This window comes from Rhizophagus irregularis, chromosome 7 (genome assembly GCF_026210795.1).
Source record: "Rhizophagus irregularis chromosome 7, complete sequence".
Lineage (NCBI taxonomy): Eukaryota > Fungi > Glomeromycota > Glomeromycetes > Glomerales > Glomeraceae > Rhizophagus > Rhizophagus irregularis.
Genome location: NC_089435.1, coordinates 4516626 through 4544054, shown reverse-complemented (window position 1 = coordinate 4544054; position 27429 = coordinate 4516626). Strand labels below are relative to the sequence as shown.

The 27429-nt window shown below is 30.5% G+C and overlaps 10 protein-coding genes across 10 annotated transcripts; 5 read left to right on the top strand and 5 right to left on the bottom strand.

Annotated features, from left to right (window-relative positions):
• Nucleotides 1-8185: 8185 nt before the first annotated feature.
• Nucleotides 8186-8503, bottom strand: OCT59_027737 (uncharacterized protein; the record flags this gene model as incomplete). The annotated part of the gene is made up of 1 exon (XM_066137201.1): nt 8186-8503. The coding sequence occupies one exon, from the start codon at nt 8501-8503 to the stop codon at nt 8186-8188; it is 318 nt and encodes a 105-aa protein (XP_065993613.1).
• Nucleotides 8504-15355: 6852 nt separating this feature from the next.
• On the top strand, nt 15356-16105 carry OCT59_027736 (uncharacterized protein; the record flags this gene model as incomplete). Its single annotated transcript, XM_025329753.2, has 1 exon — nt 15356-16105. One exon carries the CDS (start codon nt 15356-15358, stop codon nt 16103-16105), a length of 750 nt encoding a protein of 249 aa, XP_025164340.2.
• Nucleotides 16106-16696: 591 nt separating this feature from the next.
• Nucleotides 16697-17020, top strand: OCT59_027735 (uncharacterized protein; the record flags this gene model as incomplete). Its single annotated transcript, XM_066137200.1, has 1 exon — nt 16697-17020. One exon carries the CDS (start codon nt 16697-16699, stop codon nt 17018-17020), a length of 324 nt encoding a protein of 107 aa, XP_065993612.1.
• Nucleotides 17021-17452: 432 nt separating this feature from the next.
• On the top strand, nt 17453-18483 carry OCT59_027734 (uncharacterized protein; the record flags this gene model as incomplete). The annotated part of the gene is made up of 3 exons (XM_066137199.1): nt 17453-17526; nt 17616-18189; nt 18277-18483. The coding sequence occupies 3 exons, from the start codon at nt 17453-17455 to the stop codon at nt 18481-18483; spliced, it is 855 nt and encodes a 284-aa protein (XP_065993611.1).
• Nucleotides 18484-18727: 244 nt separating this feature from the next.
• OCT59_027733 (uncharacterized protein) lies at nt 18728-18955 on the top strand (the record flags this gene model as incomplete). The annotated part of the gene is made up of 1 exon (XM_066137198.1): nt 18728-18955. The coding sequence occupies one exon, from the start codon at nt 18728-18730 to the stop codon at nt 18953-18955; it is 228 nt and encodes a 75-aa protein (XP_065993610.1).
• Nucleotides 18956-18985: 30 nt separating this feature from the next.
• On the top strand, nt 18986-19751 carry OCT59_027732 (uncharacterized protein; the record flags this gene model as incomplete). The annotated part of the gene is made up of 2 exons (XM_066137197.1): nt 18986-19146; nt 19403-19751. 2 exons carry the CDS (start codon nt 18986-18988, stop codon nt 19749-19751), a joined length of 510 nt encoding a protein of 169 aa, XP_065993609.1.
• Nucleotides 19752-21258: 1507 nt separating this feature from the next.
• Nucleotides 21259-22786, bottom strand: OCT59_027731 (uncharacterized protein; the record flags this gene model as incomplete). Its single annotated transcript, XM_066137196.1, has 5 exons — nt 21259-21539; nt 21804-22169; nt 22236-22361; nt 22477-22509; nt 22582-22786. The coding sequence occupies 5 exons, from the start codon at nt 22784-22786 to the stop codon at nt 21259-21261; spliced, it is 1011 nt and encodes a 336-aa protein (XP_065993608.1).
• A 24-nt stretch (nt 22787-22810) lies between these two features.
• OCT59_027730 (uncharacterized protein) lies at nt 22811-24326 on the bottom strand (the record flags this gene model as incomplete). Its single annotated transcript, XM_066137195.1, has 3 exons — nt 22811-23028; nt 23867-24204; nt 24289-24326. 3 exons carry the CDS (start codon nt 24324-24326, stop codon nt 22811-22813), a joined length of 594 nt encoding a protein of 197 aa, XP_065993607.1.
• Nucleotides 24327-25203: 877 nt separating this feature from the next.
• OCT59_027729 (uncharacterized protein) lies at nt 25204-25737 on the bottom strand (the record flags this gene model as incomplete). Its single annotated transcript, XM_066137194.1, has 1 exon — nt 25204-25737. The coding sequence occupies one exon, from the start codon at nt 25735-25737 to the stop codon at nt 25204-25206; it is 534 nt and encodes a 177-aa protein (XP_065993606.1).
• Nucleotides 25738-26199: 462 nt separating this feature from the next.
• Nucleotides 26200-26962, bottom strand: OCT59_027728 (uncharacterized protein; the record flags this gene model as incomplete). The annotated part of the gene is made up of 2 exons (XM_066137193.1): nt 26200-26571; nt 26699-26962. The coding sequence occupies 2 exons, from the start codon at nt 26960-26962 to the stop codon at nt 26200-26202; spliced, it is 636 nt and encodes a 211-aa protein (XP_065993605.1).
• Nucleotides 26963-27429: the final 467 nt, after the last annotated feature.

Below are 27429 nucleotides of genomic sequence, written 5' to 3'. Positions count from 1 at the left end.
CATTCGGAGCTCTACTGACAGACTTGAGTGGGATACCACGCTATAATATAATTATATTATAGCGTGGTATCCCACTTGGATTAGGTTATAGTACCACACTATAATTTAAATATCATATTATAATCTGAATACCACGTTATATTCTAGATACCACACTATAACCTAAATATCATGCTATAATCTAATTACTATGACCTAATTACCACGCTTTAATCTGAATACATAATCTGGCTACTACACTATAATCTACCCCTTTTATTTTGATGCTATCTTTATTCACATTCTAGCTATATTTTTATACCTTTCTTGATATCTGTATTTTTCTCTTATGTATGATTTTATTACCACGTTATAATCTAAATACCCCCACACTTTAACCTAGGTACCTCTCTTTTCTTCCTGTTTCTACTCTATTTGTAATTTAAGTTATATATTGTTGATACGACCTTTCACGTCTGATTGAATGTCAAATTCTATATTGAAGTACTTACCGTTTCTTTGTGCCTATTTGGTTGCCTTTCTAGATGCTGAAATGTGGTAAAAAAATATGGTGTCGAGTGGCGCAGTATTTCGATGTAAATCTGCGATTAATTTTGGCTGGACACTATGTCATAATTCCAGCCGATCTTTTGGGCATGTGATTTGAGGATCCAGCCTAACGGCTTGGCGTAGTAGTGACCTGATAGCGACCTGGTAGCTACCGTAGAACTGTCAGTGGAACTGGCAAAACTGTGAGTGCTCTATTAGTTTGCCAGTTCCAGTTCACTTTTATGCCAGCTTGGATGCCGAAATATTACCTAAAGTTCTGGCTGAAATTATGAAATAGTGCTGGCCAAAATTAATCAAAATTTACTACACATCATTTTTTTTTTCTAAAATGGGTGTCGCGAGTAGATATGTATATTGTTAGGAGTGTCATATGATAGTAGTCCCAGAGGGCTCAGTGACTTATGCATATATTGTTAATTTATTGCGCCTAAAGTTTTTGTGATACTCTACGCATATATTGTTAGAAGAATCATATGATAGTAATCCCAAAGGGCTCTGTGTCAAGTGATACTCCATACACATATTGTTAGGAGAATCATATGATAGTGATCCCAGAGGGCTCGGTGTCAGATGACATCCAGCACAGTATCAATTCAGGGATATTCTATTAGTTCACCTACCATGAATGCTGAATTATTGTATCCAAAAATCTTGCCAAAATTATCGTTAACTTACTGCGCCTAAATTTTTGATATCACGTGGCCAGGCTCTAGTCTTCCCTTTCCGCAACTTTTAAGGGATATTTGAGGAATATTTGAGTGGCATTTGGGGTTTGGGCTAGTGGATCATTTGGTTAGAGAATTGGAGGTGCCAACTTCGTATCTCTTTTTGGTATGCCTCTATATTACGCGAAGGCTATATCATACCCGAGTACTTATCTAAAAATGAAGCCTTCTGCCATTTTTATATAATATAATTCTGCAGAAAGCTTCATTTTTACAGATATATCTGGATGTCTTTCTTTTACATTTTTCCTACTAAGTTCGCTATCATTTCTTTTTGTATTTATCGAAAAAAAATAATTAAACATTTCCGAATTTTATAAAGTAATATAAACATTTTCAAACTAACAACATGCATACACCAACTAATTTTGACCAAACTGATCACACTGAAACTCTCACCCGCTATGACGGTGCCGGCCCCGATGAATATTTAAGTGATTTGAGCAGTTGTACTGATAATAGATCTGACTTAAGGTCAGATGGTTATAATGACTATGAGTCTAATTATGGGTCAGATAATGAAGAAGCTACCTGCGCCTCAACCAGCATTACCACGATCCCATCATTTCAGTACTCTTTAAGGCAGGAAAAGTTTAATGATAATTTTTCTTCCAAGGACTTGCTAAATACCATTCAGGAAATTTTCCTATCACCACCTAGAGATATGTCAGATATCATAGGTTCTTTGGATGATCTCCCAATCTATTCATTCCTCTTTCTGAATGAAAAAGGCTCCTGTTTGTATAATGCCTACCCTATAAAAAATATGCATACGGTTTTTACACTGTATACATGTATCTTTGATACGGTTCGTATTTTTATATACTGTATAACAGTATAATGTATACTGTTCGCAAAATGTGTTTAGCAAAAAATACAATAAAGTATACGGTAAATATACTGTGTGATACGGTATCTAAATTCATACGTTTGAAACGTATACTATTTCTACTGTATATCAGTATTTTGTATACTGTTCGCAAAAAATATTATAAATGAAGGATACGGTATATTTAATCCATACGTATATAATGTATTATTCTAAAGACTGTGTATACTATATTAAATTCATACGTTTATAACGTATTTTCTATAGTTGTACTGGATATTGTATTTGTTTTTATTGTTTTTATTAACTTTACAACTTTATACTAGATACGGCGTTGTCAACCCTACATACGGTAGACCCCACGCCCAACTTAAAAGAATACACTCCAGTAGGTTAGATGTCAGTTATAAAGTCACACTACGAAAATACCATACAGAAAAAATGAAAGTTATGGAAAATCCTGCTAATATTACTTACGATCACTCAGTGACACTCACCAAAATGGGTATATTATAAAGAATATTCCAAATTGCGATTTGATATCGAACGAACGCCAAATCAAGTGAAATGATAGAATAGACTATCGCATAGTATTTTAAATCAGGAAGATTTTTCGAATCAACTTGAACCCTTCTTGTTACATGAACGCCAATATAAAAATGGTAAAAAATTCAATTCCATAATATTTAAACAGATACAATATGTCACCGAAAAATATTTTAAAGAAAAAACACGCTCGGAAGGCATGAATATGATCTTTCGTCATATACCACATCGCATTCATTAATAAAATTCAGGACAATTTCCTTAATAAATTTTTTTTAAAGTACAAACCCTGATTAGTAAAATTTTCTTATTACTGCTTATTTTTAACGTCCAATTTAAATTACGATCATCAATAAAAATTCGCGCGAAATTTTCTTAATAGTATTTAATCTTTAAAGCGCAAAATACTGCTTAATTTTAATGTTCAAAGTCCGATCTACATCTACTGCTTAATTTAAGAAAAATTCGCGAGAATTTTCCTTAATACCGCTTATTTTTTAAGGTTCAACCGATCTACTGCTTAATTTAAGAAAAATTCGCGAGTATTTTCCTTAATATCGTTGAATTTTTATTTTAAGTTCAAACTATAAGAAATCTGTATATGGAAATGATACGTTTTATATATATTTGATATACGTTTTTATAAATTCCGTATTAAATTCCGTATACGGTAAAAAAAAAAAATAAAAATAAATTCCGTATACGGTAAACTAAAAATCACAATTTCTAGAAAAATTCTCGCGAATTTTTCTTGATACTGCTTATTTTAAAGTTTAAAGACCGATTAGCAAACTGAAATCACGATTTCAAGAAAAATTCTCGCGAATTTTTCTTGATACCGCTTATTTTTAAAGTTTAAATAAATTGAAATCACGATTTTTTAAGAAAAATTCTCATGAATTTTTCATGCTCGCTTATTTTAAAGTTTAAAGACCGATTAGCAAACTGAAATCACGATTTCAAGAAAAATTCTCGCGAATTTTTCTTGATACCGCTTATTTTTAAAGTTTAAATAAATTGAAATCACGATTTTTTAAGAAAAATTCTCGTGAATTTTTCTTGATGCTGCTTATTTTAAAGTTTAAAGACCGATTAGCAAACTGAAATCACGATTTCAAGAAAAATTCTCGCGAATTTTTCTTGATACTGCTTATTTTTAAAGTTTAAAGACCGATTAGTAAACTAAAATCACGATCACTAAGAAAAATTTGCGAGAATTTCTTATTTATGTAAATTCAAAGAAAAAAAAATTTAAGCAAATATTTCTTATTTATTAGAGAATTAATAATATGAATTTTCAAGGTAAAGATTTTTATTACCAATTTTCATATTTATCTATTATATAATAATATTTTTTTTTCAAGGAGTACTTCAAAAAATCTGACATTTCTATCAATACCAATTACTTCCACATATTGTAAAGGACCAAAACTATCAAAAAATTTTAAATTCACACTACTATTTTTCTCTAATTTTTTGATTTTTCGAATATATGCAAACATTCGCTTCTTGATTTTGAAATTCATGAACCATAAAATATTCAATTTGTCCAAAAATTTCTTCTTCTCTCAAATTTAGAGGAGCACGGTAATTTCTTTCTTGTAAGTCAACAGTTAAATTAATCTATATAATAAAATTATCTTATTAATATTTTGAATTTTGAATATATAATGAAACAATAATAATAATTAATATATTTATTTCTTACAGCGACGCAAAAATCATTTCGACTACTATCATTTTCTTTTTTCCACCACTTAGATGATATAATGTTACCATCCTTTGTACGAAGTTTTCCATACTTAGCATAGTTTTCTTTAATGTTCTATATAAAAAAAATTATATATTATTTTTTTTAAAAAAGAATATTCTTATACATATTATTATGTGAGTTATAATATAAAATCACTGTAATTTCGCTAGTATTCTTTTGAAATATAGCTGCATAACATTGCTTTAACTTTATGACTTCATTTTTTGTTAATATACAATTAACAAATGGTGAATAAAATTCATATTCGTGAACATATAATTCATTAGAATATACTCTATGCACCGGCCATGTTTTTTTTTCTTTTTCTTTAAAATTGGAAAAAACTTTTTCATTATATATTGGTAAAAGTTGCAGATACTTAAATCTTTCTTGCATCAACACATTATTAAACAAATTCACATATGGTAGTTTTCAAGAGCTAACAAGTGGAATTAACATTCCACAAAACCTCTCCATCGAAAACTGCCAAAATCCACGACAAGGGCTAAAGTCTTCAATCGAATCTATTACATGTAATAAATAATGAAAAGAAATTAAAAATGCCGGTAATCTTTCTCCTCCAATGCCATATGAACTATTGCACAAAAAAATTCACGCGATCAATAAAAATATCGTTTAAAGAAAAAGGCATATATAAATTTCATAAGAAAATTACTTTGCATAATGATTGTAAAATTCTATTAATAAATTTCGAATTAAATCTAGCTCTTCAAATTCTATTAGAGGTTGAATGCATAACTTGACAGCTTCAACAAATCTTGACCATCCTAAGAGGTTACTATTATTTTAAGTTAAATAATGTTATCAGCAGACTTTTTATTATTTTATCTGCCAACAATTTGATTTTTTTTATTACCTTTGCGGCAATCGCCCTTTTAGTAATGGTAAAGAGAATAAAATGATCCAATTAACCCACTCTACAGCTTTAAACCCAGCTTAATATTTAACGATATTGCGTGGAGGAGGTCTAATATCAGGTGGCATATGAGATCTACTTCGTTCCATGATTTCACCAATTTCAACCCATGTTTTAGAACTTATTGTATATTCATTTGAGTTCCATTCATTATTTTTTGGATAGAATTTTCCTATCCAATGTCGAAACATATGGGGTGCAACATTTTCGAAAAAAAGGTGCATTATATCTACTGGAAATGAACGTGTAAAATTTATAGAAGATAACTCAAATAAAATACTCTTTCCTTTAATTCCTAATTTTTTTTATTAAACAAAAAATTTTTAAAATTGAGAAAATATATTAATATTAATTACTAAGAATTTATTTTTATTTTAAAATATTGGACCAACTGCAGTCACGTATATAAGTTTCTTTACGATCTCTCTCCAGACGTTCTATTTGATTTGTGCTATTCAGTATTTCATCATGTGTTCGAATTGGTAATCGTTTAGGATTAATATTTTGTTGCAATGGATAATACACATGTCTATTCGTTTCATTTAAAGTCCCTCGAAGATTACAAAATCTGCAACCTGAGTATGAATTATGTCCTGTTAAACATAGAACCTTTGAAAGGGCAGGGATATCGCCAGTCCAAGCCAGAATGTAAGCACGTAGAGTAAACTGTTCCTCTTTGTTACCATCGTAACAAGAGATTCCATCTGTAAATATTAAAAATATTATTAATAAATATTACATTTATTACGTACCATTTATTTAAAATATACCTTGTAAGGATTTCATTTCTTGAATTAATGGATAGAGAAATGAATTAAAATCTTGAGGTTGTTTTAGCCTCGGGATTATTAAAGTTACCATTAAATTTTCTTTTTTTACTCTTAATTCTTGAGGTAAATTATTATTTAGAAACAGGAACACCTAACAATAAGGTTGCTTGCCGAAACCTAGGGGTTTAGGCAAGATAGCGTTTCGCCGAAAAGCGAAATTCTGCCGAAACTATATTAAAGTTATATTAAAAAACTGGCGAAACTTTGGAGAATGGCGAAACTGCCGAAACTTATTATAAATGCCGAAACTGCCAAAACTCTGCCGAAACTATAATAAATCTATAGTAAAATTTTGACGAAACTAATCGTAGGATTTTGAAGAGGTTTAGACAAGCAACCTTACCCAACAATCATCGGTCTTTTGACGAAATATTTGGTAGCCGTCGCAAGAAGCAGTAAATGCGATGTCTCTTGGATCGGGAAAATATTCGTCATTTAATAATTCTTGATAAATCTGTCCATCAAAGATGTTACCTATGTTATTATGAGCAAATTCTCCTTTATTACAAGTACAGTCAACTCCCTCTATAGTCACTCCCGTTATAGTCACATTCTACTATATAGTCACACCAGTTGAATGTTCAAAACACTTTATTATTAAAATCTATCCTATATAGTCACAATCTATCTATAGTCACTATCACACCTATCCTTAAAAATCTTATATTAAAAAGAACCGTTTATAATCACAGTTATATAAAGAATATATTAAATAACTTGGCATCTAATAATCGTACAAAGATGTATCATAGCTTGTTAGAATCGTCTCACTGAGACGAATCGAATGGTGGTAGTTTTATCCTTTTCCTATCACTGGCTGACGAGTTATTCAACAAAATGTTGAACATCGGCATTATAATATTTCTTGATTTACGTTTACTGCGCCATTTAACATTTTGCTAGATTTCTCAGTACCTAGTGATCGTAAAAGGACGATTTATAGCTCGTTGGAATCGCCTCATCGAGACGAATCGAATGGTGGTAAGCTCATCTCTCTGTGATCAATATTGACGGAGTTATTACTTAAAAACCATTTAATATTTTTTAATTTCGGAAATTGATCTAGTGATTGGATTTCGATGTATCTTATACCATTAGATTCGTCTCATCAAGATGAATCGAATGGTAGTAAGATCGTCTTTCTAGGATCAATATTGGCAGAGTTATTACACAAAAACCATTAATATTTTTTTAATTTCGGAAATTAATCTAGTGATTGGATTTCGACGTATTTTATACCATTAGAACCGTCTCATCAAGACGAATCGAATGGCGGTAAGATCATCTCTCTACGATTAATATTGGCGAAGTTACGATACAATAAAGTTTTAAGTATAATTCTGGCTAAAATTATGTTAATTTTTGGCCGGAATTATGATATACAAATATAAGAAATTTTTTATATAGTCACATCTCTTTACAATCACCAAATATGGACTGTCCCAAATGTGTGACTATAAAGAGAGTTGACTGTATAATTGTGCCTATATAATAGTTCTTTAGATCTTTCAGGGTTTTTAAATTGAAGCTTTAAACGCTCAATTATAGAAATAAAAGGTAGATTTTTTCTCGCTTTACCATTACTATAATATCGATCCTCCTTACAAAATTTACATTTTGTTTCATTTTCTAAAACTCCTACGAATGCACAACATGAATTAACGCACATATCATATATTTTTGGTTCAATTCCTACTATTGAACCAAGCTTTCTTTTTACTTTATTAAAACTTATTTTATTTCTATTGAAGGCTTTATATATATTATTAAATGCTGCTTCAGAAAAATTAAAATTCGATTTCACATATAAAAGCCTTAATCCTTCGAACAATTCATTAGAAAAAGTCGTATTATCTAAAAAAAGTTGGTAAATTACTAATTTAAAATATTATTATAATTATTTCGAAATTCACCTTCTTTATCATCAGAGGTATCAAACTCTAATTCACTTTGAGAATCATAATGGTTTAAGTCATCGCTTTCATGATAGTAATCATCAATTTCCTCATCCTCATCTTAAAAACTGGAGAGAATTTCCATAGAAGCCTCATCATTATGTAAGGTAGTAAGATTTTCTTCCTCTATAAGAATTTCTTCATTGTCAGATATTTCCGATATTTCCATAGGAGATGAGCGTTCTTCATATGAGTTTTCTTCTTCATTTTCTTCATTTTCTTCAAAATAATTTTCTTCAGAATGAAGACTTTGGTATGCATTTTCTAGTTCTTGCTCCTCTTGTTCTTTTTTCATATGACGAATTACTGTTGTTCTATGAATTTCTTTTCCAATACCATTTGTTAAAGCTTTACAGTGAGTACATGTACACAAAGGCATACTAATTAATAAAATATATATGTATTTTGGTCTTTTAATAAAAAAGTTTTGTTGGTACTATTTTCTTCGAATTTCAATCTATATATAATCAAATAAAACTAGTCCAAACGTCAGACAAATTTTTTTAGTTATATAGTTTTTTTAGTTATATAGATTTATCAAAAAATTTATTATTGATTTAATACAAAATATCTATATAATTATAAACAATCTCACAAAAAAATTCGTTAATATCAAAAAAATTTTTCACAAATTTATTAGTCAGAAATAATATTGAAAAAATCAATCTTATAAAAAAAATTCTCATTAAATCGAAAAAAAAATCTCAATAAACAGAAAAAGTTCTCACTAAATCAAAAATTCTCACTAAAAAAAAAATTTTCACACAAATTTATTAGTCAGAACAATATCATTGACTAAAAAAAATCTCACAAAAAGCCGTAGGACATAGTTCTATAGTCTTAACCCAAACCAAAAAAAAGAATAAACTATTCCTATAAAAAATTTTTATCCGAATATTTCCATTATTTCTCTGTGTCTTCCGTAAAAATTCTGTGAAAATGATACATTCACGGATATCCGTGTTAGCGAGATGAAAATTTCCATGATTTAAGGCTATAAATTCCATTAAAATGATGCATTTACAGAAAAAAATATGGAAAGATAAAACACGGATCAGATTTTTTACAGGGTATATTTTTTGGGTTAAAAAAAAATCCAAAATTTTGATAAATTCCGATTAAAAAAAAACCCCTAAAAAAAAATCCAATAAGAATAAAAAAATTTTGGTTAAGTTAACCAAAAGAAACAATAATGATAAAAAGAGGGATAAAAAATTAATAAAAAAAAGACTAAAAAGGTAGTTTCGGTTTTTTAGTAAAAATTATTATTATAGAAATAGTTCGTGGTAACTAAAAGAGTGGAAATGACTGCAAATAAATGCATAAGAGAAATTATACTTTTTTTTGTTAGTATTAAAATCCAGTTAAAATTTAATTAACTATAAATGTATTAGTTTAAAGATTGGCTATCGTAGTTAGTTAATTATGATATGATAATTACGAAATAGATTGAACGCAAGAATATCACACTTTTCAATATTACACAATTCAAATTATTTATACCAGGTAATCTAAATATGACAAAATTTTTTTAATTAGATAGATGATGGGCTGAGATCCGGATTTCTTAGCTTTAACATTCGAAAAACAATATCTGAAGGTACCATATGTATCATCGAAAAGAAGAAATCTGTAATCTAATAAAGATGTTTAATTAAAATTAAGCCGTGTTTATTAAAAGCTTTGACCGTTAAAAAGCCTTGATCATTAAAAAGCCTTGATTATTAAAAGCCTTGATCATTAAATTAAATAATTTGATTAAATTTTTTATTATTGTTAATTAATTAATCCGTTATTATTTTAAAATATTAAAACAAATATTTTTAGTTTACATCCGGATATGTACAGCATAAAATATACAATAAATAATAATAAACAAATTTTTTATAAAATCTAATCAAATGAACTGGTGGCGTCAAAAGATTTGAATTTAATTGATTCATAAAAGATGGCTGAGATCCCGTTCACAACCTCAATCGTATAATAATAAATCGACCAAATTCTTAACAGTATCACGCTTTGCTATTTATAATAAGTTTAAATTATGAGCTGATGTAAAAAAGGAATGAGGTTAAATATCACATGCACTATATTTAGTTTTTTACGGTCTTTAAACTTTAAAAATAAGCGGTATCAAGAAAAATTCGCGAGAATTTTTCTTAAAAAATCGTGATTTCAATTTATTTAAACTTTAAAAATAAGCGGTATCAAGAAAAATTCGCGAGAATTTTTCTTGAAATCGTGATTTCAGTTTGCTAATCGGTCTTTAAACTTCAAAATAAGCAGTATCAAGAAAAATTTGCGAGAATTTTTCTTAAAAAATCGTGATTTCAATTTATTTAAACTTTAAAAATAAGCGGTATCAAGAAAAATTCGCAAGAATTTTTCTTGAAATCGTGATTTCAGTTTACTAATCGGTCTTTAAACTTTAAAATAAGCAGCATCAAGAAAAATTTGCGAGAATTTTTCTTAAAAAATCGTAATTTCAATTTATTTAAAATTTAAAAATAAGCAGTATCAAGAAAAATTCGCAAGAATTTTTCTTGAAATCGTGATTTTAATTTATTTATTAGTCAGTCTTTTAAACTTTAAAATAAGCAATATCAAGAAAAATTCGCGAGAATTTTTCTTGAAATCGTGATTTCAATTTATTGGTTGGTATCTCTAATAGTCTCCGGATTCTTGTTTTTTCGTTATTAATTTCTTCTTTTTATATGTGGAGCTCGACTATTTTCAGATTTTAACAACCGAACTATCAATCTAATCGCTCGCGACTTGACTGTTTGGCATTATAACGAACAAATTTTATTATTTTGAATAAAATTAAATCTATACCATAATAGATTAATAGATGTTGTAATGCAATTTCGAATATATTATTATATCTTACAAAAATTCATATCTACAATATCGGCATAAACCCGGATATATATATATCATGTGATTTAATCGCTTTCATTCATAAATTATGATTGGATAATTATCACATGGATGCCGATCATTTGTTTGTTTTTGCATGCACGCGAATGATATAAATTGGGAAAAATACAAACTGTTTCTCTTTTACTCTTTATTCTTTATTTTGCTTTTTATTCGAATTATTATCTCAAATATTGCACTTATTTATTTATTTCATTTTTTTATAGAAGAAAATTTTAAACGATACCAAATAAAAGGTTGCCCAATAGATATAGAAAGAAATACATTTCACAAAAAGAAAATATTTAACGTTTATGAAGTAATATTTTTTTAAACTTAAATATAATTAATTGTATTATTCTTTATTACTAATTTTTTATCTTGTCTTGAACTTTTCTAAAATAGATTTATTTATAATTTAATAAAATAGGTACAGTTACTTTTATTTTCGGTCTTTATTGCTATTAATTGTATCGCTACTAATTGTATCTTTTTTTTTTATCATTACTAATTGTATCTTTCTTTCATCGCTACTAATTGTATCTTTCTTTTATCGCTACTAATTTTTTATCATTACTAATTTTCTTCTTTTTATCACTACTAATTATATCTTTCTTTCATTGCTACTAATTTTTCTTCTTTTTACCACTACTAATTGTATCTTTCTTCTATTGTTACTAATTATATCTTTTTTTTATCACTACTAATTTTTCTTCTATCGCTACTAATTGTATCTTCTTTTTATCACTAATAATTTTTCTTCTTTTTATTACTACTAAATGTATCTTTCTTCTATTGTTACTAATTATATCTTTTTTTTATCACTACTAATTTTTCTTCTATCGCTATTAATTGTATCTTCTTTTTATCACTAATAATTTTTCTTCCTTTTATTACTACTAATTGTATCTTTCTTTCATCGTTACTAATTGTATCTTTTTTTTTATTACCGCTAATTTTTCTTCTTTTTATCACTACTAATTGTATCTCTTTTTATCACTTCTTCTTTTATAACTACTAATTCTTTCTTTTTTTTATTTTCTCTATATTTAATTATAATAATTTTATTACTATAATAGAAGTATTCTTTTATTAGATTTTAATTACACAAATTATTAATTGCATATCAATTTAAATAATAAATTATCTGTTATATTTATTTATACATTATATTATTAATAAAATAAAAACATTCTATGTAAATACGTGTACTAATGGTATATTTTTAATATGTAAACATACGGATTGCTGGGATATCATGCTGTTCGCAAATTAATCAAAGTAGGAAACGTACGGTTCACACTAGGATATCGTGCTGTTCGCAAATTAATCAAAATAGGAAACGTACGGTTCACACTGGGATATCGTGCTGTTCGCAAATTAATCAAAGTGGGAAACGTACGGTGCACACCAGGATATCGTGCTGTTCACAAATTAATCAAAGTGGAAAACGTACAGTGCACACTGGGATATCGTGCTATTCGCAAATTAATCAAAGTGGGAAACGTACGGTTCACACCAGGATATCGTGCTGTTCGCAAATTAATCAACAGTGGGAAACGTACAGTTCACAACGGGATATCGTGCTGTTCGCAAATTAATCAACAGTGGGAAACGTACGGTTCACACTGGGATATCGTGCTGTTCGCAAATTAATCAACAGTGGGAAACGTACGGTTCACACTGGGATATCATTCTTTATGTCAGTATAATTTTCACGTTAAACATATGTGCGTTAATACAATATGTATGATACGGTATGCAGAATACCGAATATATACCGTATGTGTAATACGATAATAATACATTATTCATACTTTAAAGATACTGATCGCAAAATACGGTTATACCGTATGATAACAGTATGTATATTTTTTTATAGGGCTATGACCGAGATGAAGTTGAAAATAAATTGGTTATCAAAATTGATCAAGATGATCGAGCCCCAAAGTTTTCTGTTGTAGACGATATTTCAGAAGTATATGGTTTAGCCGGGATTCATGAATGTATTAATGGTCAAAAGCCTTTAAGAGCCGTGATTGATATAGATGTTTCGCAGGAAGATATGAAAACAACTGGTGTTAAGGCGCAAGAAGTATTCATTCGAATCTGCCTATTTTTCATAAAAGCCTTGTATCGAATTCTTGACTGTAGTTGGGAAAACATTCTCAATGGGTTAGTTATTGCTACATCTTCAGATTCTAGCAAGTGTAGCTACCATATTTTATACGCACCGGCTCTCCTTATCGATCATCATGAACTCAAAGCATTCTTAGAATTAGTATATAGCTTAACTGGAGAAAAATTCGGCAAGTTCATTGATCGGAAATTGCCTGGTCACAACTTCAACCTTCGTCTAATCAGATCAGCAAAAAAAGGTCATGTAAAATGTATTCTTCAATTCTCACTAGATAATGGGTGGAATGCGTTCTATCACGCTAAAGTTCAACCACCTACTAGCTTAAGGCTTGAAGTAAGACCTCAAATGCTTAGTACAGAAAAAAATAATAATCCGCTAAGGATAATCGTGGGTCAGGATGTATTACAAAAATGCGCGGACCTAGTTTTGCAAAAGTATTCTAACTATCTTAGGGATTGGACTATTGAAGAAAAAGATTCAGAAAACTTCATATATTTTAACCGGAAAGCTTTACTAGAATGTTCACAATGTAAACGTATACATGACAAGGATCAGAAGTGGTTCGGTCGTGTATGCGCTAGTAGTAGTAAATTCATCGTAAAATATTTTCGGCAAAATAGTGATGAGCGCGGGGAAGTTTTTGAATGCGACCCATTTATTGCAGAAAAAATTCAGCAAGAAAATAAAAATCCTCCACACCCCTCTCACAAAGTAAAAGGTCCAGGTTTCCCTAAAGCCTTCATAAAAATGCCATCTTGAGTCAAGTATAATGAGACCCTTACAGCGACAGAAGTATATGAGGAGAGGTATGTATGTAAGACAATTACCCAATGAAGGCGATATTTATGTGGGGTTGCCTTGGGAAACTGGGAAAACCTATATTCTTGAAAATTTGGCTATCCCTAATAATGTAAATTTGCTAGTATTATCTACACGCCACTCTTACTCAAATGCTGTTACTACAAGACTTAATCTCAAGTCATATTGTGATATTGATGGTAATATAAATCTATCTGATCATAAGAGGGTGGTTTGCCAGATAGAGAGTTTACATCGCATTACCAATAACTGAAGTGTAAATGTAATAAAAAATGTAAATGTCTCCCGAGCCAGTACAATTTATGGCTTGATGAAATAGTGTCTATAATTGCTCAGGCGCAAAGTCATATAGCGGGGCAATCAATAGAAAAATTATATAAATTAATCCAAGATGCTAGGCGCATTATCGTCATAGATAGTGATCTAACTGACCTTAATATCGAATGGATTAAGGCTCTTCACAAAAATATACCTTTCTCCATTATTCATAATACTTACCAGCCTCAGAAAGGTAAGACATTTCGCTTGGCTCCCAATAAAGAAGCTGTGTTAGCTGAACTCTGGGATTGGGCCAAGCAAATATCTTCACTACCTTTTGAGAATTAGAAAAGTGCTTCGCTTATCTGCCATCTCAGGAAGAATGTACAAGGAATCGTTCGTGCTCTTAAGACTGATTTTCCAGAATTACGGATCAAGGAATATCACGGTAAATCCGATCCAGCAGAAAAGGCCTATGACTTTAGCAATGTAGAAGAACCGTGGAAACACGTAGACCTAGTTGCCTATATTAGCACTTTAAAAATAGGAGTATCTTGCACTAACCCAAAATTTGAGCGAGCATTCTGTCTCTTCAATAGCTATATAGAAACTAATGCTGGAACAAATCAAATATTGTTTCGCATGCGATGTATTAAGGATTATATATGTCATATTGAGCAGAGATCTTCTAACGTTCCCATTACAGAAAAAGGGTTATTTCAGTGGTTATTAAATGCCAAACGGGAATGTCTCCCCTGAGAGCTTCAGAATAGAGGAATATTTCCAGATATCAATTCTATTATTCGAAATAAGGATGTACCAACCATTCGATTATGGGTGGCCTATATGTTAGAAAAATTTCGTTCCCAGCGCTTATTTGGTTGGAGGATGGTTGATTTCCTTCGAAAAGCTGGCATGTGCGTTTCGATCATAAACTCTGGCCCTAAATCTGAAGAAAGTACATTATTGCAAGTGGTAAAAGCAAAGTGTTCTATAGTTAAAGTGGAGGAAATATCAGATATATCTAACGCTACTATTGTCAATCATGAGACAGCTGAATTTTTGGAAAACAAGCCGAAGAAGACCTTAGAAGAAATGCGATCTCTAGACCGGCATCATATTGTGGAATGTTATGAGATTTCTCCCGAATCATTGACTGAAGATTTCATTTCGAAGTATGGGGATTATAATCATATGAGATGGTTCAGAGCTTATAGACAATTACGAGATGCTGGCATTAACAATGAAACGGCTGTTGAAGCTATCACCCATAAAGATTACAGAGAAGATAGGCTTACAACTTTCACTCGTGCTGAGAGGCATCAAATTTGCCTGGAATTGTTAAAAACTTGTACACCAGCTAAAAATATCGACGATAGATCAAGATATAAAGCTGATGATGTTAAAACACGCCTGAATTCTCCTGAATCGATATTGTATCTTCAGAATTTGGTATCAAAAATGGCTCAAGTTTTTGATAATTCAGATACATCGCGCAAAGCTAAAAAATCAGGATTGAAAACAGATCGGGCAAAACTTGGTTTACTAAACTCAGCACTACAAGCAACCTATGAGTTGAAATTTAAGACTATAGACAAGAATCGTAGATATTACCACCTAGTAGGTTCATTTGATAATAAAGACGCGATCCCAGAAGGATCCACTCCTAGATTACCTTCATATCAAACGGGTGAAGAAATTTATTGGAAAAACGATGAAGATACTCGATATGGTTACAGTAAACTCACACCCGATGAATTAATATTAGATAATCTCACTAGTTCTAGCAAAGTGAATATCACGCAAATCACAGAAGATATTCAGGACTTATTTGATATGTTCTAATACTATTCGATTATGAATCAGGTAGATGAAGCCTTTTGCCATATTTTTATATAATAATTCCGCAGAAGGCTTCATCTTTTGGTATATATTATTAAAAAAATATCTCTATTCTTGCATCACTCCAGCCAGGATGCAGGCTTCTGCCAAAATTTTATATAATAATCATCTAATGAATGAAATAAAATTTTTTGCTCACTCCTCAGCAGACAATTCAGAGGGAATTTCGGGTTGAAGGGCCTCAGCCTCACACTTCTGCCTCATTCGATAATTCAGTGCATGAAACTTTGCAGAATATCTGGAACAATATTTGGAGCAATACCCCGAATCAGCATCAGTAGGAAATCCACAAATAAGGCAGGGTTTTTTTTTCATATTTTTTTCATATAATTTCCAGTGCCTTGCACAGCCAGTTAAACAAGTGCAGACTCCCCCACAAATGGAACCATTTCTCTTGATATACGGGCAAGTAACACGATCCATATAAGTATTTTAGGATATAAAAACCTTTTTCACTTTTAATTTCATAATAAAAATTGTATTTAAATTATTCGGTATTAAGATAAGTCATAAACAACTTTTCATACTGACGCTATGGATACATTAGATCAACTAACAGAAGTTCGCGAGCGTCAAACCTGTGAAAAAATCTATAATCCCAAATCTAATCGCATGATCATTATAAATGGGCCAGCATATCGTAAATTATTATGTGATGGTTATATGCATTGGAGAGAAGAAAGGCTTTTGATTCCGCCTTTACATGAATTACCAATATTAAGAAGACATCTCTCTTTCATTTCCTATCGTATTTGGGGTATCGTATCAGAAAGGAGTTTACTAGCAGTGGTTAACAAAAAAATAAGCCTATTGCAGATTTTGTTCAAAGCTAATTGGCACGATTTTACTTTATGCTAACTATTAAAATTATGCTGGAGGCATGAAGAGACGAAAGTTTAGAGAAATAATATACTCATAAAATTCCTCTACCATCCGAATCTAGCTCCTTCGAAATATAGACCAAGTGCTTTATATGATGCATTCACCAAGACAAACGTTTTAGGACTGGAACATATATTAGCTCTAGCGCGTGCACTTTACTAAAATGTGAATCGGTATAGATAATTCGTTTATAGCCTTGGAATGGGGGTTCTATGACTATGTCTTTTTTTCCGCATATCCTATTTACCCACAATTTTCAAATATATGCAAAACATATTTCAGCTGGAGCAGGTGGCCTCAAAAAGACCTCCCATAAGTTATATATTTTCGAATTGAACTTTATCCCACAATATATAATCTGAATACCACAGATTAATCTAACTACCACCATAGTCTACTTACCACATCATGTCTGCTATTACAACCAAGTTCGTTACAGACCACAGACTTACCAATGAAATGAGTCTCGAAGAGCTTAGCCGGTATGCGCCAGAAATACTTGACTCTTACCAGGTGATAGAGAGAAAAGGCGTCAGGCTCACGATCATCTTCAAAAAGGATATAACTTTAGTAAAGAACAAGCATTTGCGTTGATACCTTCTCAAAGAACTAGTCGAACTAAAAGTCAAGTAACCCCTAAAGAAGGAGATACAGAAGCGGAAGTGAATATATGCTGTGCTAAAAGCGCCTACCAAGTATCAGATATTATCCCAGAAGGAGAAATTATTAGAGAAACGGCTCAGCGTATTATGCGGGATAGCCTTAGTGAAAAAGAAGTAAAACTTATAGCTAAAGCATTAGCTGAGACATCCCCTAATCCGGTTGCCTGCACATCTAGTCTCAGTAGGCTTCAAAAGGAATTGCGGAAGCTTAATGCCCCAAAGGTAATAATCGAAGCTACGAAGATTCCAGGGATGACCACTTTATCAAATAAAATCCAAAAGGAGAAGAGTTTATTATGCGAAGATGAAGGAATTCATTATCTGAACCACTTCTCGTTAGAATTGGTTAAGGAGAGATTGGATTCGTATGATGTATCTAATACACCCGACAAACAGGCCCTAGCTGATGTAATGATTATGCTCTGTATCCGTCCAGCTGAAATTAAAGATTTGCGTATATCCAATGGAGGTGTAACAGGATATGTAAAAAACCAAGATCAACAGGATATTCCTCGAGTGTTTAGATCACTTGAAAAGAATGAAGAACGGGCAAAGCAATTGCTTACATAGATTCAGGAAGCAATATCTTCCGGACGGTTAGGAGACCCAGGGACGCCTGGAACTGGAATCTTGAGTAGGTTTCTGAAAAAAGCTGAATTTCTTCCCGAAACTGGTAAGCCATTACTTTCTAGTTTTTTACGTAATTTAGGAGCTGTATTTGCGGTTGTAGCGAGTGGAGTTAGGAATCTATTGAAAGCTAATACTATTGCTAGTTAAGCACTTCGACATAGTCCTAAAAATAACACTGCGCCATCGCAGAGGTATACTATAGTAAATTACAGACCTCGTGGAATGCCTTACGATCAAGCAAACCCATTCATGTTCTTCGATGAAAACTAATCACATTATTCACATATAAGGGTTAGAGGGATCCCAGAGGGATCGAATTGGGATATCAATATGCATAATTTTATTTTTTTTCGTTCAAGTCAAGATCTAGCATATAGAATACATCACGAAAATGATAGCCGATCAAAAGCATTCATCCGATAGTATAGCTAGCGAGCAGGAAGTTATTAGATATACGAAAATATTAGCCCAGGCATTTGGACTAAATGAGCAAAATGCAGAAGTATATAGTGTACTTTCCAGTGAAAATAGAGCACTAGCAAAAAGGATAGATCATTATTGTTCTCGGCATAGAAAGCTTAAAAAGAGAGTTAAACTACTAGAAGAATGTGTAAAGTGACTGGATGATAATGTAGACGAACTATTTACTATGGAACATTGCAATTGTAGTAAAGAATCCATAAATACTTCGTCTGAGTCCAGTTCATCTGAGGAATTCAATTCTGATCACGCGCTACCAGAAAAGAAAGTGGATCCAGGCAAAATAATATGCGCGAAGAGAGAATCTGATAATAAGGCGAAGCCAAGAAGGTATCTGATCCAAAAAGTCTGATTTAACTAGTTATCACTTCGTGCTATAACTAACCATATTTTCTGATTGAAAATTCTTCTATCATATAAAAATGCATGAATCGAATTTACTTGAGCTTCTTCCATCAGAGTTGATATCATTTATTTTAAAGTATCTTCCAGATCTAAAACATGCTAGCGGTATAAATGACATATGGGAAAGAGAGGTGAATCTTGAACAGCCCAAAAAGGTAATTCTTACAGATTTTTGATTTAGGATTGACATATGCGCTAATGCAAATTTCATTAGTGAAAAAATTGTGAAAATAACATACGCAAAAGACAATAGTATTCCTAGAGTATATGGGTTTCTAGATGAGTCTTATTCCACATTAGGAAAGGTTAATCTACGTATTATCTTAAATGATGGCGAGAAGCATAAAATCATACCCACTGAATTTATAGTTACTGGACCAGATTGGCCTGATCAATTTCCTGAAATACTTTTGGGCTCACCATGGATGCGAGAAAATAGTGTACGCTTAAATATGTGTAATTCGACACTAACAATAGATGATAATTTTGTGATCCTCCCATATCAAAGTCAAATCTGGTCCAACCAATAGTCCGGAGTAGTGATCATTGATGCAAAATCACATTTTTTCGATTAAAGATACAGCATATATTATTTATGGCACATTTAGGTGTTATAAATTTACCAGAACTATTAGAGTGGATTCTATATTTCCTAGCGGTAGATAAATTTTTTTATCCCGCCCTATTTGTTTCCCGATTATGGTACAGATGCGGTGCACCTATTCTGTGAAAGCATATTGAATTGAGAGGAAAAGACTTATATCCTGGACAATCTCTTCCAAATAATTATAAAAATTACTATGCAAAGGACAAAAAAATATAAATTAACTAACCTGTTCTAGACTATACTTTTCGTCAAAATGACAAAATACTAATTAAATTTATTTTGACAGACGTAATGTATTTTGACAGACGTAATTAATTTATAGTAATTTTATAATAAATAGTGAATTGGTCCGTTCGCTGAAATATGACGTAAATAATTAGCGGAGAAGTATATTCTAGACATGGGCATTGGTCCGTACCAGCTGAATTTTTTATGAAAACTTCATGCTATTGTTGAGGAGAGACCTTCAGAAATAACAGTAATCCCTCTCTAGTAAAATAAACCGTTTTATCCCTATTGATGAATTTCTGTATTACCAAACTTGGAACGTCTAAAACTTTTGAATATATCAGTCGTTGGAAATGTCACATGCAGATCATTTTTATATTAAATTAAGTTTGTATAACATTGATTGCACCTCTTCATTTTGTAACCAATCGTCGAATTCCAAACCATCATGCTTATGTAAATTATGAAGTTGATAGACCATCATGTGTTCTATCAATTTTTATCATTATTTTTTTTTTTTATAAAAAAAAATTTTTTTTTTACTTTTATAGAAAAACACCTTAAAAATGAGCGGTTTTCAAGATCCAAGTTGGGATATGTAGAAAAATACATTTCTAACAGTATAGATATATGTAAATCTACAAGAGGAAAAAATTTTTCTAAGGTCGTAAAAGTGGTTATTTAGACAGTTTTCACGTAAAGGATGAAAACCCCGATTTTTTACTATGGTAAGAAACTTTTATAAAGTTAAATGCGGTAAAAAGATAAATAAAAGATATTTTTTTTTTGTAATTTATAGTTTTTTATAAGCTGTATAATATTTTTTTGGGTTACATTTTCACTAATTTTTTTTTTGTTCTCTCTTTCTAAGCATTCAAAGGATAAGAATATTAAATGATTGATGCCACACATCCTTTTATTTGCAACCGTAAGTCAATAACTTTTCTTTGTATAAATTGTTTTAAAAATTATTATTTTTTCGCGTAGACCAATGTTTTTTTTAATATTAGAATGATAATAAACATGTAGGTTGATAGGTTGATTTAGCAAATTCGTAGGATGATCAAAGTATTTTAATTACTTTTTAATAATTTTTTTTTTATTAATTCTAATTGTATTACATTAATTATTATGTAATTTAAAGTTTTATTATATACTGTATATATTAAAAAAATAGTTTTTTTAACGTGTTAATCAAAGAATTATTTGTATAATATGTTATGTAGTTGCTTCTTCATCACCACTTCCTCTTCCTCTTTCCCTTCCTCCTCCCCCTTCCCCCTTCCTCTCCCCCTTCCCCTTCCCCTTCCCCTTCCCCTTCCCCTTCCCCTTCCACTTTTCTTCGCCTTTTCTCTTTCCTCCCTTTCTTCTATTTTTCTTTCTTTTTTCATTTTAGCAATATCAGCAAGTGTAACGCGTGTAATGTTCCTTGCTCTTCTTCCAACAGTCGTATAATTTTCTGTCAAAAGAATTTCTTGATTTACTATTGTTTGCAACCTTTTAATACCAATTTCATATGCAGCAACAGGACCCCAGAAAATACATATATAGGTCATAAATAATCTGCACAAAATTATGGGTATTTCGCTACCCTTAAAATCAGTTGAATTCGCCAAAAATTGAATTATTACATACAAATTTAGTATTAATTCGCCAAAACTAAAGCATGACTTTATTTTTATATGTAAATAAATATGTAGAAAAAAAATTTATTTATTATATTTATTAAGATTTTATTTATTATTACTTTTAAGGAGTGCATTAAAATATTCCTTTGCTTGTCCTTTAAGAATTAATGCTTCTTCACTAATAATAACATCTTTTAATACCAAATGATGAATAATATGAGAAGCTTTAGTATGAGAAAAAATTAAAAAATGATGATCCCGAATCTCTGAAAAAATTGCACCATTAACATGAAAGAAAATTTTCATAGATACATAAGAAAGAGATTTGAGATCTGAAACAGGAGTATCAGTATATGAATGCATCAAGGACTTTTGTTCATACATGGCAATGATTTGAGCAACACAAAATGTATTGTCAAATTTAGCTATTACGAAAGATCTGATTTGTAACGGTAAAAAAGCAGAGTTATCAGCACGTGGATGATCTAAAAATAGAAACAATATGAAAAAAATTCATCTTTTAACAATTAACGATTAATAGATTAGTTTACCTTTTGTGTTATTATCAGTCTTTTTATTTGATTTCCATCTATTTTCTCGTGATTTAGTCAAGGTAGAATCATCATTTTTCATTAAATATGAAACCAAATTACTGGCTATATTAACATCAAGTTTATCTAAAGTATTATTTTCATTGTTTTTAAAAACAGTTTTTGTTCGTTCAAGATTTCTATTCGTATAGGCATCATGGCTTTGACGTAAATCCAAAAAAAAAATCAACATTTAATTCACCATCCAATATATAATTACAGTTGAATTTAGGATCTATTTATAAATATAAAATACAAAATTAGCAATAAAATGAAGAATTAATTACTGTTATTACTTATTATTTACCATTTGGAAACCATGGAATGTCAGGTAATTTTTCTACAAGTTCTACAATTACTTGACAATTATAATTTTTTTCCATCAGAAATGTAATTTGCGAATCATCAGAATTAATTTCTTCTTCTCGATTTATATTCATTTTAGATATTGCGTGATTTATACATTGATTAGTTGACAAATTATCCACATTAAGTTCATCATTACTATCCATAATTCTAGGATTTGGATTATCATCCTAAAAATCATCAAGCTGTAAATCCGGAAATCTCTTATGAATATTGAAATAATAAGCATCAGATACGGCTGTCATTTCCAAATATTTTGCTAGATGAATAGCTCTCTTATAACCTATACTAATTGCATTATCAATTTCAATATCAGATGGCCAATACCGTAAACATTCAAGATTATTGTTTGAAAGATTAATTTCTGCATATTCATTAAAGTCATAACCTGATAATAATGTAAGTTTCGTGATAAGTAAAAAATAATATAATTTTTTTTTTGCTTTTTGTCATTAATGTTTAAATTTCACTAAAAATAATCACAGAATATATGTTAATCATAAAATTTACCTTCACGTACAATTTTTTCCTTTCTAAATAGCAAATTATCTGATTGAACAGACCTAAGATATTGGTTAATTTTTGGAACCATTTGAAGAATTTCCAAATAATTAAAATCAGAACGAAATTGTCGAGAAATTCCAAAAATATGTTCACAAGATTCGGTGCCATCTTCCATGGTAATAAAGGTATATTTTTATAGTAATCTCTGTGAATCTTAATTAAAAGAACCAAAGATTCAACTAAACTAATCATAATATTAAAAGTTTGCATTGCTAAAAAGTTTTTTGAAATAGATATATATGAAGGATAAAGATCACTAAGAGTCTCGATATGATACTTCCACAAATGTAAAAAAAAATATGCTGTCATAGCCATTTCGATCCTCTCATAATGTGTAATGTTTCGATTAAGGTAACTATCGAGAAGCTCACCTAAAATAAATTAATATTAATTAATAAACCAAATTTCAAAATAAGTAATAAAAGATTTTAAAATTAATACATTATACATACCCATAACAAAGAGATATACAAATAATCCTCAAAATTCAGATGATAATCCCTTTTCTCCATCTAATACTTGTGCCAAATTTTTTGAGCAAAATACTCTATACGCAGCATTATCATCCTGACGGTCCAATTTTATTACATCTCGCTTATACATAATGCTATTTTCTTGAAAAGATAACGTTAACAGCTGATCAAATCGTACTGTAGAATTACCAAATGTAAGTAAACGAGCACCAGACATAGCTGCATTTCTTGCTGTTTTTTTCCCATATTTAGGATCCTGAATACGAACTATAGGTCCAACTTTGGGAAATACAGGACAGTTGAAATTAATTCCATATCGGGAATTTCGATGCTGAACACGGTTTCTTGTTCTAATTGATTGTAGTAAATTTTGTGCCTGAAATTCAGCAGCAGCACCATCTGATCCGATAGAAATTATAGGTAATTCAAAATCTGCTGCGATATCAATAAGTTTCTGATGAAGTGCTAAAATTTTATTAGCACTGTCATTTCCAGTTGGAATTAATGCCACAATTACGGGTGGAAACCTTGGAAGAGGTACCTAATAATTTAAATCAATTAAATTTAATAATAGTAATTAAAATTCAAATCAATTTTTTTAATAAATTTACCTGAAGAACGTAAACTCTAACATATTTTGCAATCGCATTTCTTTGCTTGATATCAGAAATCTTTTTATATATATCATCATAGGTTTCAATTTTGCAATCATTTCAGTATAGAGTTGATCCAACAATACAACCTAAATTTGTTGAATATTGCAACCCGGACTTTAAAATTGTACAATCCGTCATAGCTACAACAGGACCTTTATAGTGTAATGAATCTAAGAGCCTTTTAAATCGAGCAACATTCTCATGACAAAGATCGGGATTGTTAATAGCGTCTTCAGAAATACTTCTATGATACCTATATAGTACATATAAAAAATTATGCTTAATTATAGATATAATCATGCTAATTAGATAATTTTAATTGTACTATCATTATTACCTTATTGTACGAATTGTCATACCAGCTAAATTCTGATGGAACAAATCCAATGCTTTTAAACTAATACTTCCCAACACTATAAGAAAATTTAAAAATTCAGTTGGATATTTGAGATTTCGTAAGCCTTTTTCTTGTTCTTTACGTTCTGCAGCTTGTAACATAATATAGCAAAGTCCTTTAAATACTGGTTTTTGGTCAAATGCACCTTGAACAGCTTTATTAGCAAGTTCCATCCAAAATCCTACAGATGAATCCTCGGTATTAAGGAATTCATTTAATTGTTTAATATGACCATTTTTTAGATATATTAATAACGGATTATTTTCATAATAAAATTTCGGTGTAAATTTAGTATTTTTTGGATCGGGAACTACACAATGCAAACGATTCAAAAAAGTTGAATTAAAATAAATATGGGAACATGGTGAACAGGGTTGCCCATAAGTTTTTTTCTCACAGTTGACTGATCGAACGCACATTCCTAAATTAAACGTCAGTATTAATAAATTGATAAATGATCGTCATACGGTTAACTAATTTTTCTTACTAAGACGATCAATAAACCATTCTGATTCAACAATCATTTGCTGATTAAAATCGGTTATTTCCTCCTTATTGAGCTTTTTAGAATTAAATGGTAGTTTATTTGGAAACTTATTTGGAAACATTTCTTTTCCAATTACTTCGTCGTCGTACGCACCTCCATATGTAGCTGGTGTTCGATTAATATAAGTAACAATTTGTTCAGAATGGAGTCCAGGACATGGTTTATTTGGAAATGATGGCGGTGATGGTAGCGGTGGTGGCGGTGATGAGTCTTCTAAGTCTTCTCTTACTTTTTTAGGATTAGGTAAGACAGGAAACAAACCAGGTAAACCAAGTTGTCGTTTTTGGTTATTTATTTTACATCTAGAGTTTCTAGAATGTTCGTTAAGCCTTTTCTCATCATAGTCGTTATCAAGAATAACCTTTTGTCCACATTTGCAAAATACTTCACGTTTATTAATAATAGCTGCACAAAATTTATTATCACTTAAGCGAGTTCGAGTATGCTTCCACTTCAACATTATAAAAGTAAAGTTTTAGTTTTTGTAAAAAAAACGCGTAGTTGGTTTCAAAATATATACTTCTGATCGTGAGAAAGGGTGAAAAAAAAAAAATACCAAAACAGGATAAATTTGCTAGAACGAATAATATGACTATGAGAAAATCCATTCAATTCGCCAAAACGTATAATATGATTATGAGAAAATTCATACAATTCGCCAAAACTAAAAATTATGACTACCCCTTAAATTTTCATGAATTCGCCAAAACTTAAATGTGACCTGTATATGTATTTTCCGGGGTCCTGCAGCAACTAACTGATCAATTCCTTTATTATTCAAATTATTACAGAATTCAAATATTGGATTTTTGAGAGGATTTTCAGATTCAAATGCATTAATCAACTGATGTACAAGTTCCCAAATCTTTTCCTTTCGAGATTGAATATTATGTGGCTTGGAACTTTGAACATAATCATCAATTTAATCACAAATCAACATATCTGTTCGTTCTTTTTCTAATTGGGTGGCTTTTATTTTTAACTTTAATTCTTCTGAATCTGTAGGAATTCTTGTTACATTCTGTTTTACAAATTTAACGCCATCTGTTTCCAAGGCTTCGTCATATGCAAAAAAATGTCCAGGGTTTGTTAAATTAACGGATGGTGCTACACGAAGCATTGCATGAAGTCTAGAATTATTCTCAATACAATAAATATGGTGTGTTACGGATCTAGCATAGTTTGATTTACCAGCAATGGAAAATAATGGAGAAAAGGCTTTTAAGCTTTCATGCTGTAAATCAAAAATACCCCATCGGATTCCAAACCAATGTGCACGCCAGTAACTAGCCCACTGAAAATATAGGTACCAAATTTTTATAAGTTTATTTTCTTCTAATATATCATTTAATAATTGTTTCTTTCTTTTTTGCATATAAATGAATTGCCAGCCCAATTGCAATCCAAATTAATTCCAGTACTTTTGAAGTAGCCCTAAAATCTACACCCTTCTCCAATTTATCCAAAAATTGAACGCCTAATATTCCTGCCATATTAAATATACCGTAGCCTGAAAATATTGTTATTAGCGTAGACATCATATCTTTACTTGTATGCCACTGCCCAAGTATCATTTTTATTTTATTATTTGTTTTACAAAAACTAATCCCACGTCTAAATATTGCTTCATCAGCAACAACATTAATATAATTATTATTTCCAATACTAATTTCATTTTCATACATCTTCAAACATTTACGTATTGCGAATCACTCACGCATGGTCCTGCACTGTTAATTACGAATTATGATGTTTGGCGAAAAATTACATCCAACTTTAAAATATGTCATAATTTGATTACGTATATCACTTTCATCAAAATCTGACTGGTATGTAAAATTTTCACTAAAGGCAAGCAGTTTTTCAAAAACTAAATTAAAAGTATGAAATGTTTTTTGTGAAAAAGAATTTTGTCTGAAAAGTTGTTGCTGATCATGAATTATTTCTTGCACTTCCAGAATTTCAGGTAATTCAGGTAATTGATATTGAAATAACATGCGTAATGTAGCATGTGAATTACCTCTAATAGCATCAAAAATGTTTCCATAGCCAAATGTAGTTTCCTTAAAATCTATATTGTCAATTATACCTAGATTCCAAATAGTTTCTCCATGAAGAATTCAACTAGTTGGATCCACTAAAAGAGCGCGAA